At 45.0% G+C, this 11,910-nt stretch overlaps 1 protein-coding gene across 1 annotated transcript; it reads left to right on the top strand.

The window, feature by feature from the left end:
* The first annotated feature begins 4,783 nt into the window (after positions 1-4,783).
* LOC126498096 (E3 ubiquitin-protein ligase RBBP6-like) lies at positions 4,784-7,734 on the top strand. The gene is given in 5 exon segments (XM_050136447.1): positions 4,784-7,114; positions 7,116-7,280; positions 7,282-7,343; positions 7,345-7,676; positions 7,679-7,734. Coding segments are annotated over 5 exon segments (2,946 nt in total).
* The last annotated feature ends 4,176 nt before the right edge of the window (positions 7,735-11,910 follow it).

Genomic DNA, 11,910 nt, shown 5'->3' with positions numbered 1-11,910 from the left:
GACCTATAATTTTTGTCTGTGGTAGCCACGTGGCTTGATACCTTTTATCAGCGAGGCATTCTCATCTTGCTTCCTCTGTCTCTGGATAACGACTGCAGACTGACACTTTCTTATTCCCAGAATTCTTCTGTTATGGTTGCCTTGCCTCTACTTTCTGCATAGCTACTGGCCAATCAATGTTTTATTAAAACCATACAAGACCATTGTCCCACAGCATGAGGGTAGTTCAAGTGCTTTAATCATGTGCTCTGCTCCAGCTTCTGGCATGGTCTCTCGCCCTTCAGCCTCTGCCATGACTGTTGTGGCTGACTTAGATATATTTTAGGTTTGCTACTTCATTCTCACGTTGTTAATGATACCATTTTACACTGAGCATATGATTTCCCTTTTACCAGCTGATGCTGTATTTAGATGAGGAAGCCTCCATCCCCCAAAATGCAGTTCTCTTATCATATGCCACCAAATGAAGTGTGTGTGCATGTGTGTGTGTGCATGCATGCGTGTGTGTATGTGTGTGTATATATAAAAATATAGTCATGTGATAGGCCCTGTTGATTTTACAACTTTTCAAGCCCTGGCCAAAAGACAATGTGAAATATAAGTCAGAGCCCTGCTGGGAGGCAGACACAGTCAGTACTCAATGCCCAGAGTCTTGCCCGCTAATGGTATCCCTGACTTCAGCTAGCAGCCTTTTACGACTTAAGATGACTTCTGTCTCTGCCTTCGTTTTAGCCTTTCATGGAGTTAGGAGTTGGAGAACAACCCTTCTCCCTTCCCTTGGCCAGGAGTCTTTTCCCTAAAAATATCCCGCCTCAATGACTTCTCTTCGGACTATTGCCTTTTCACACAGAGTTTTCACTGCAGAGCTTGTACTCATTGATTCAGAGGTGGGGTCAAGGTCGTCACGGGGTCAGAAGGTTCTAATTTGATAGTAAGGTTGAGGCCTGAGAGATGGCTTGGCAGAATCCTCCATTTTGCCAATGAAAATTTGAGACCAGAGAGGATCAGGGCACCAGCTTCCTCTGAATCTTCACTTGAGGATGTCAGAGGAGCTACCTGGAAGCCACCGCTCCGGGGCTTGGGAACGAGAGTGGCCTGGTCGCGCTCAGGAAACAGGTCCTGCCTTTCTCAAGGTCGGAGAAACCACCGGCCTGTCTACGAGGTGGATTATTATTTTTAACCACTTTTCCACGGCTTCCTTTGGCTCACAGGCTCCTCCAGGCCCCACCTGTTTCCTATAAGAGCAGGATTTCCCAAGCAAACACAGCCATGTTGTTGTTTGTGTCTCAACAGCTCTGCTGTGCAGGGAATGAGGGCTCCACACTTGATGAGCCCAGGGACTCCAGTGCCAAGCCTCTGATATATAGTACAGGGACTGCAGGGCATCCGAGTTGTAACAAGCACAAGATGAGCTTGTGGCCTCGGGCTCCTAACCTGCTCCTCAACCCACACTTCAAAGAAAGTTATTACACAGGAGTTAGACTAAATCAAACCAAACTGCAATGTTTGCGCACTGTGACCCATTTTCAGATCTCGGCGCATCTCACCACTGGTCCCTCGGAAACCCAGTCAGGAACCAAACAAAACGACCCCAATGATAATTTAGTTGTAAGTCTTTAAAAAATGAGCCCGGCTGATTTATTTTGAAATTTCAGTTAAGCACAGTGTCAAGAAAATCTCGGCGGCTATTTGTCATTTTTCTCCTCTTAGCGTAGTCCGAGCGGGCGGAATAAAATTAGAAGCTGGCTGCTCATAGGCTCCTGCTCTTGTTGTAGGCTTTGACTTCACTACTAGGATAGCCGAGATGCTTTGATGACAGTCTTCTGCCGGAACACTTGTCATAGCGAGGAAGACCTTTCTTCTGCCACCGGCTCCTTTTATGAGCCTTGTTATACAGCTGCAGGAGGGAACGCGATGGATCATCGAATAGATATATATTTCACGTTGGCTAGACCTACTACTCTCGTTTTTTTTTTTTTGTACCATAACCTGAAAAGCATAAAAAATCAGATATTTCTTTTGTAGCTTTGAATAATGGAAGGTTCAGCTTTTTGAATTTCAAAAGAAATAAAGCTTATATTTACCTCTCTCTACTATTATGTTTTAAAGTGCTTGATATTTGTTTGTGTGTGCACATGTGTGTGTGTGTGTGTGTGTGTGAGTGCAAAAGCTATGGCACATTGTTGCCTATCGTGTGAGCTCTAAGGATAAAACCCAAGTCACCAGGCTTGGCAACAGCCATATTTATACAGAGTCATCTCTTTGGCCCCTATTAAGTGTATTTTGTAGGACACTTTAGACAATTTTCTGTGGTAGATGTGGCAACTTCCCTAATCTAACGATTGAATCATTAAAGCCAGTCTCCCGGGCCATTCCACATACATTTCTTGTGTTTCAAAAAATCTTTTAGAGCCGGGCGGTGGTGGCACACGCCTTTAATCCCAGCACTTGGGAGGCAGAGGCAGGTGGATCTCTGTGAGTTCGAGGCCAGCCTGGTCTACAAGAGCTAGTTCCAGGACAGGAACCAAAAGCTNCAGAGGCAGGTGGATCTCTGTGAGTTCGAGGCCAGCCTGGTCTACAAGAGCTAGTTCCAGGACAGGAACCAAAAGCTGCGGAGAAACCCTGTCTCGAAAAATCCAAAAAAAAAAAAAACCAGAAACATTAGATATGAACTATATTTCAGTAATGCCATTTTTAAAAGAGAGTATTAGAGGAACACAATGCCGAAAGACTTGGCCTACATCCCTTTGTTCAAAACTCCAAACAGGAGTAGTGAGGTGGCTCAGTGGGCAAGGGTGCTTGCTGAGCAAGCCTGACAGCCTGATCACCCGAAGTCATGGGAAAGGTGAGAACTACCTCCTAAGGGTTGTCTTTTGACTGCTTTGTGGGCGCGCACACCCACACACCAATCCTTTCATAGTTACAACACCATTATCATGTTCAGAAATATAGCTATTGTTTCCAGGGATATAGTGCAGGGATATTTTTAGGCAACTTATGCACTGAGAAAATTTTAAATCTGGCCAAAGATACATTAGTGGCCACTGTGACTTTGAAATCGAACCAGTAAACTCGATTTTCTTGCACTGAATGACCAATTTAAATATGCGCGTTTCTAAGTCCATTGCCAATGCCTACTGGCTGAGGATCTGATTAAGCACGGCCCAGAAAGAGCTTGCAAGTAGGACTGTTTACTAACATTTCAATTTCTATGGCTCATTTGTTAGACTTAGAATAAAAAGGTGAGAGGGCTGTTTGGGGTTGCCTTTAACCTTGATGATATTTCCACTGAAGCAGCGTAATGGCTCTTAATTGCTTAAGTGAGGAGAGCGTGTTGACGTGTCCTTCTTTGGGCTAAGAGCTTCGAGCCTAGACTATTATGCTAATTCAAGCATTATATACACCTAAGTATTTATGAGGCTGACACCGGTGATGTCGCAGGTAAAGGGCTGTGAAATGGTCTGTAAACAGAGAGAATTGATTTGAGGCCCAAAAGCAGTGCTGGTAAAAGTCACAGCCAGTGAACAGCCAGCCCTACAATTTCTATCCAGATTGTCAACCTAGGTCAGACCGTGTCAGCGAGGCTGTCGTTGGAGATCAGATGGGTGGCTGAGTAATATATAAACCAACCACACAGGCACTTTGATGGTGGCAGTCTAGTCCCATCTGGTGTGGCCATGTGTAGATGCCTACATGTGCATGAACTTTGCTTAGGGACGTTCCCCCAGTGCTGTAGTCAATGTGTTGGTATCTGATGAGAGAAAGGCTTTTAGCCTGACAGTAGTGTGGCTTATGCCAGGGGTTGTGCCGCATAAAGAGACATGGGGAAAGCAAACATCAGAAACCCCAAAGAATAAAACAAGGATGGCTGTCTGATCTCAGTGCTAGATCTTCTGTATCCTTAGCATCATTTGTGTTTCATGTCTTTTCAGTAATAGGATGTACAAATAAGCCTCAAGATAATTAGGCAAAAAATGGTGGTCAGTAGTGTGTGGTGGTATTTTGTTTATGTTTTAACAAATAAAACCTGCCTGAAAATCACAGTGCAGAGTTAAGCCACTAGAGGCCAAGGAGTGGCTCACTCCTTTAATTCCATCAGAGGCAGAGGGATCTCTGTTAGTTTAAGGCCACCCTAGGGATTTCACGCCTTAAATCCCACCCTGGGGATTTCACACCTTCAATCCCCACCCTAGGGAGTGGCTGGACAGAGTGTATATAAGGCCGGAGGAGACAGGGGTTCATTGCATTCAGAAATTTGCTGGAGACAGTTGCTGTCTGAGGATTGCTCTCCAGTCCGAGGAGAAGTCCGAGGAGAAGTGCTCCAGTCCGAGGAGAAGTCCGAGGAGAAGTGCTCCAGTCCGAGGAGAAGTCCGAGGAGACGATCTGAGGGCAGAATTGCTCCTTGGGTCTGAGCATAGGTAGAGGCAAACGTTCTCTCTCTGGCTGTCCACACTGCTTCTCTGATCCTTCAGCTTTTACCCTCTAATGTCTGACTCCGGGTTTCATTTATTAAGACTATTAGAATTCATGTGTTTTATTAGTGTTGCGCTCTTGGATTGTTTAGCAGTTATGACTTAAACATATTTCTATCAGGTAGAGTGGAGTTTGGGGATTCTTGAAGACAGGATCTTGCCCCATTTCGGTCTGAGCGAGGTAGAGCGTCTTTGAAGAGACGAATTACATCAGAGCCCCGGGGGCTAACTTCAGACCCTGTCAACTCGGTCCCTGAGCTGCAAACGTCAGCGGTTACCGAGGTGCCTAGCACGCGGAATCCTCTGCCACAATGCCCGGCGTGCGCTATAAATTTGCCTCTAAACTCAACTACGACATCATCATCTTTGATGGGCCCCATATCTCCCTCTGTGACTTAAAGAAGCGGATTATGGGGAAAGAAAAGCTGAAAGCTACCCATAATGATCTTCAGATCACCAGCGAGCAGACGAAAGAAGAATATACCGATAATGCGCTAATTCCTAAGAACTCTTCTGTAATTGTGAGAAGAATTCCTATTGTGGGTGTTCGTTCCACAAGGAAGACATCTGTGATAAGTCAAGTTGCCAATCTGGCTGAAACCAATGCTACTGAGGAAGATAAAATTAAGGAAATGATGTTGCAGTCTAGCCAGATGTACAGCCCAATCAACTACGTGAAGAAACCTCTAGATCCGCGCCTTTCGTCTTACAACCGTTTTCATTATAATAAATCCGGTCATTACAATAAGAATTGGGCAACAAACAGGGATGAGAACTCTGGCCGTAGACTCAGAAAGAGCTCTGGAATCCCTCGAAGCTTCATGATGGAAGTGAAAGACCCTAACATGAAAGGGGTGATGCTTACGAGTACTGGCAAATACGTAATCCCAATGATAGATGCAGAGGCCTATGCGATCGGGAAGAAGGAGAAACCACCCTTCTTACCAGAGGAACCGTCATCACCTTCAGAAGAAGACGATGCTATCCCAGAGGAGCTCATGTGCCTCATCTGTAAGGACATTATAACTGATGCTGCTATCATCCCTTGTTGTGGAAACAGCTACTGTGACGAATGTATTAGGACAGCACTCCTGGAATCAGATGAACATACATGTCCAGCATGCCATCAGGACGATGTTTCTCCTGATGCTTTAGTTGCCAACAAGTCTTTACGGCAGGCCGTTAATAACTTCAAAAATAAAACCGGCTATACGAAACGTCTACAGACACAGTTACCTCCACCGCCTCCCCCAATAGCATCACCAGGACAGCTCAGCGAAAGCTCACAGAAGACTCAAGGCCCATCACTGCCAGCAACACCAGTCGCTGTGCCTGGTCCACCACCTCCTTTGGATCCACCGCCTCCCTATAGGTGGCCTCTTCCTTCATGGGTACCTCCCCCACAGTGCTTTCCTCAATTTCCTCCTGGCCTGCCCCCTCCTGCAGGATACAGTGTCCCTCCTCCAGGGTTTTCACCAGCTCCTGCCAATATACATGGGGTGTCACCAGGATTTCAGACTGCTCATTCAAATACCATCCCTACAACGCAAGCACTACCCTTGTCCAGGGAAGAATTCTATAGAGTGCAACGACAACTAAGGGAAGAGGAAAAGGAAAAGTCCAAGCTAGAGTTGGCAAATAATTTTGCTAAGGAATTGATGGGATACAAAAAGATTCAAAAGGCGCATAGGCGCTCATCTTCCAGAAACTCACATAGTGACTCCAAGTCAAGATCTGGCTCCACACAGTCCTGCTCTGACTCTCGATCCTTCAGCCGCGTGCATTCTGGCTCCTATTCACGATCACCTGCGTACCCCAGGAGAGGCAGAGACAAGAGCCGTAATGACCGCTCACGGTCCAGATCTCGTGGCTGTCACCGATCTAGGTCAAGGTCACCTCAATATAGACGTTACCATTCACGGCCAAGATCTCCTCAAGAATTTAGGGGACAGTCTCCCACTAAACGTAATGTACCTCGAGGAGAAAGAGAGCATGGGTATTTTAATAGATACCCTTATGACACCAAAGACTATTACAGACAGAGTGTTGACTTTAGAGACTCATTCGAGAGAGAACGCTACCAGGAATGGGAGAGGAAATACCCAGAGCGGTACGAACAGTACTACAAAGGGTATGCTGTGGGAGCTAACAGAGAGCACCTCCCTCCAGAGACACCTCTTAATATCAGAAATTCACCCTTCACAAGAGGGCGCAGAGAAGACTATGCTGCTGGACAAAGTCATAGAAATAGAAATGGAGGTGGCGGCTATCCAGAAAAGCTTTCAACAAGAGATAGTCGCAATCAGAAAGATAATGTCAAATCAAAAGAGAAGGAGAGTGATTCCCTTCCAGGAGACGGTAAAGAAAACAAGCATAAGGAACACAGAAAACAAAGAAAGGGGGAGGAGAGGGAGAGCTTACCGAACCCCAAACTGTTAGACATGCCCAGGAAATCCAGGGAGTCGTCAGGCGTCGACGACACGAAGACAGATACACTGTTTGTTCTCCCATGTAGAGATGATGCCACACGGGTTAGGGATGAACCGATGGAGGCAGAATCTACCAGTTCCAAATCAGTGTCTGAAACAGACAAGGGAGAAAAAGATAAGACAGAAATTAAAAGTGACAAAACCAAACGGAAAAGTCATTAGGACCATGGAGGAATATGATATTGATAATACAGCTCCTGCTGGAGAAGTTATAATTAGGATCCAGTTTCCTCAGTCCGAATGGGATAGAGATGACTTTGCACCTGAAAAAGGCGTTAAATCCACACAACCGATACAGAGTGTAGGGAAACCATCCAGTTACTATGAAAAATGTTACTGTAAGGGCCTCAGTTATACTCAAGGAAACTGAGGAAGAATTGCAGTCAGAAAATTCAGAAGCTCACCAAGGAGGTGAGCCATGAAATGACACAGCACACGGCCAAAAGCTCAAAAGGCTCTGCGTCCAGTGAGAAGGGGAAAACCAAAGACAGGGACCACTCAGTGTTAGACAAGGAAATCCCCGACAGTGCCCATCCAGAGAAGGAGAGCACCATGGACCGTCTGAATGAACGAGGAAATTGTAAGAACCTGTCTCAGTCTTTCAAAGAGACCAGGACTTCAGATAAGCGTGAATCCATTCGTGGTTTCTCAAATAAAGACTTTACTCCTGGTAGAGACAAGAAAACAGACTATGACAGCGGAGAATATTCCGGCTCCAGAGAAGAGATGAGAGATGTGAGCTAGCAAGAAGGAAGGACTCTCCTTCTCTGTGAAGGACGAATGTTTTAATTGACTTAATTACTAAGTCATCTGTATTAAACTCTGTTATAGTGTTAAGAAATCCCAGCCTTGTAAATAATAAATTGAATACCCCGTGTTACACTTAAACTATTTGCTTCTTGATTATTTCGTTTTTACGTCAGAGCTTTATAGAGAACTTTTGTACAGAATTTTCAGTTGTGACTATGGAACATGAGAGGTTTTGCTAGGGCCTATTATTTTTAACCACCATTAATTAGTTGGGGTGGAGTTTACTGTACTGTGAAATTTCCACATTTGATTTTTTTTAACTGCCTGGCAAAGGCTGGTATCAGAAATATCAGCAGAATGATTTGCTGAACTCATTATAGCCCTGTGTTGTCACTTTTTGATTACAATAAAAGTTTTCAGTAAACTTTAAAAAACTATAAATGTCCATTTTAGAAAATGCTTAAATATGCTCACGTGGCCTGCTTTGGTTGTAAGCGAAAGGTTTCCCAATTTCTTTAATGACTGGTTTGAAGTCAGGGTTTCTTTAAGCCTCTGGACACCCAGACGTTTGTTTCAGAGCTCTTGTTATTTTATTCTTGAGTAACCCATTCAGGTCCCACAGGTAAGGGTTCCATCAGAGTGGTCAGTCCCAGAGAAGAGCTTTAGAGATCTCATTTCCAAGTGTATCGATTCTGATAGGTTAATGGGAGTTGCTTGGTAGAAGTTACTCCAGGACTCTGGAGGAGCTTTGTGTAGGATTAGCAGGGAAGCTGCTGTGCTCCAGTAGCAATGCCTGCCATAGTGAAGGAGTGGAAGAAGGGAACATTTCACTTGGGGCACGCCATTTGAAGTTAGGACACTGTGCGTTCTTCCATGGCAAAGTTGGACCCGTCTAGACCATTATGTCCCAGGGTCCATTTCTATTCCCATTTTTCTGTCTCTGTCCCTCTCTGTGTCTCTGTCTATCAGTCTGGCTCTTCCCCTCCCCTCTCCTTCTATCTCCTCCCTTTCTCTCTTTCTTTCCTCCTCTTTTCATGGGAAAAGAGAGAAGAAGAGATCTTCCTGAGAATTATACACAATTCCTTGAACAAATATGCCAAGCAGTTGTTAAGTACTAGACACTTGCCAGGTATGCATGAAGAATAGGCATAGGTGGTCTCTCTTATTTGTTCAAAATTCTTTTACTAAATTAGAATATGAAAACTCACTAAAATCAGCATACTAGCTATTGATCCCTTGCTTGACAACACTATATTTTAAATATAGATTTATTTGCATTTCATTTTATGTGTATAGGTGTTTGCCTGCATGATGTGGGAGTGTCATATATCAGTCTGTTGATTTCATTGGTTAATTAAATAAAGAAACTGCTTGCCCTGATAGGTTAAAACATAGGTGGGAGGAGTAAACAGGAGGAAGAGGAAGTGAGGTAAGACTCCTCAGATAGACCCGACAGCTCTGCTCTCTGGAGCAGAGACGCCATGCTCAGCTCTCCCGGGTAGACGCGCGATAGCTCTGTGCTCTGAGGCAGACGTATGAAGCTCAGACCCAGGATGGACGTAGGCTAGAATCTTCCCGGAAGTGCACCTTGGGGTGCTTACACGCATTATTAGAAATGGGCTAATCCATCTGCGAGAATTAGCCTAGAAGAGGCTAGATAGAAATGGGCCAAGCAGTCTTTAAATGAATACAGTTTGTGTGTTGTTATTTCGGGCATAAGCTAGCAGGTGGCTGGGGTGCTGGGGACGCAGCCCCTCTGCTCCTATTTCAACACCTGCATGTTTGTGCATGTATTATGTGCATGACTGATGCCTACAGAGGCCAGAAGAGGGTATTCAGTTACAGGTGGTTGGGAGCTGCCGTGTTGGTGCTAGAATATGATCCAGGTCCTCTACAGGGCGGCAAACACTCTTAACCTCTGGACCATCTTTCCGGCCTCACCCTTGCTGTTTGTATATGCACAGGAATATGGTGATGTTTTATATTTTGTCAATATAATTTCTCACATTTGCTAATGATTACCAAGTGTCATTATATAGTTTCGTTAATGCCTTATGCCACCTTTTGGAGAATACTGATGGATACGATCTTTAAATCACTCTTTAGATTTAATTCTCACACACACCTGGAAAAAAAGGATATGAACGCCAGAGAAGGCTTTGGGGACCTAGAGAAGTTAGCTCTTTACTAAGTTTACAGGATTAAGACATGATTACTCCCAGAAAAAGATTGCACGACTCTGACTTCCAATTCCAATACTAGTAAGATGGCAGGCATACTACATCACTGTTGCCCCTGTTCTGTATGCTCTCTTGACCATTACATGCTTTCTGTATGGTACTGGGTATCAAATCCAGGACCTCAAAGAAGCCACAGTAGGGCTGGCGAGATGGCTCCGCGGTTAAGAGCATTGCTTGCTCTTCCAAAGGTCCTGAGTTCAATTCCCGGCAACCACATGGTGGCTCACAACCATTTGTAATGAGGTCTGGTGCCCTCTTCTGGCCTGCAGGCATACATGTAGAAAGAATATTGTATACATAATAAATAAATAAATATTTAAAAAAAAAGAAGCCACAGTTCTCCCTGAGCTACAGACCAAGCCCCGCCCCCTTCTTTCACCTTTTATTTCAAGACAGGTCTTGCTAGTTTCCCAGGTGTCCTTGTACTTGTGATCCTCTCAGAGTAGCGGGAAAGCAGACCTGAGCCAGCGGGCCTGGCTTACGCGTGATTTTGAATGTTTGCTGAGTTAGACACCTTAGCAACTCAAGGACAAGGGAAGTATGTGGTTAAAAATCAAAAGGAAAAAAGTTTCGACTAACCCAGTGAATTAAAATGCGTAACCACTTCCCTTCCTTGCCCTAATTTTCTTGAGAGGATCATTTCAAATTTGGCCTTCAAGCTAAAAACAAACAAACAAAGTAGACGTGCTTACAGACACCCACCACCCATCATTTGCATGGTACCTAACAACAGTAGGTTTGGGTGTCACGGGACCTCCCACCCCACCTGCTCCTTACTGTTCTTTACAGCCATCTTCAGACCAGGCCAAATCCACAGGGGAGTGGTATACAGCGTCGAAGCGTAGTCGGACTTTCATGTGGGCCACCAGCTCACAAATACCGACACGGAGACTTAGTGTTAATTATGAAAGCTCAGTCTTAGTTTAGGCTTGTCCCACTAGCTCTTCTCACTTAAATTAACCTGCTTTTGTCAATCTACATTTTACCACGTGGCTTCTTACCTTTCATTCTGTATGTCTGACTCCCGTAATGGCTCGGCTCCGTGGTGCCTCCTCTGCACCTCGGTTATCTCCTCTGGCCTTTCTCTCCCCAGAAATCCCGCCTCCACCTCCTGCCTAGCTATTGGCCGGTCAGCTTTTCGTTATACCAACCGCAGCACCACATCTCCGCACAGTGTACAAACATCCATCCCACCGCCGAGGGTTCCACCTTAGTTCTCCAAGGTTGGTAGCATCGCTGGCGCGGAAAAGCTCACCTTGGCCCTCTGCTGTACTGAGCAGACAGGACCTCGGCACAGGCTCATTTATGTCCATATTCCTCAAGTCTCCGCGTGGGGCCAGTCCTGCTGTCCAGACACACGTTTCTCCCATTGACTTCCATGGAAATCATTCCCTCCAGAGGTGCAAATAAAGACTGAGTGAGGAGTCTGAAGTGAGCTAGGAGGTGTGGAAAATGCCAGCGTTGAATCAATTCATCTGCTTTCATCTTCATTTACTGTCCCCTGACTCTGTTTCTGTATCAAATACAGCCTTTTCTTTTCTCTTTTCTTTCCTTTCCTTTCCTTTCCTTTCCTTTCCTTTCCTTTCCTTTCCTTTCCTTTCCTTTCCTTTCTTTTCTTTCATATTTTTTTTTTGAGACAGGGTTTCTCTTTAGCTTTGGAGCCTGTCCTGGAAATAGCTCTTGTAGACCAGGCTGGCCTTGAACTCACAGAGATCTCCCTGCCTCTGTCTCCCAAGTGCTGGGATTAAAGGTGTGTGTCATGCTTTTTTTTTTTTTTTAAACTCACCCAGCTTTTTTTTTTTTTTCTCACAAACTGCTAAAAGAACACACTATCCAGAGCACAAAGATTACGGATAGTTTTGTGTGTGCATGCGTGCGTGTGTGGAACCCAGAGATCAGAGTTGGGTGTCATTCCTCAGGAGTCATCCACCTTGTGATTTCTGAGACACAGTGTCTCAT

This window comes from Alexandromys fortis, unplaced genomic scaffold (genome assembly GCF_014885135.2).
Source record: "Alexandromys fortis isolate MF-2015 unplaced genomic scaffold, M_Fortis_MF-2015_v1.1 scaffold_13, whole genome shotgun sequence".
Taxonomy (NCBI): Eukaryota; Metazoa; Chordata; class Mammalia; order Rodentia; family Cricetidae; genus Alexandromys; species Alexandromys fortis.
Note: the sequence above shows the minus strand (reverse complement) of the source record. Positions and strands in the feature narration are given on the sequence as shown.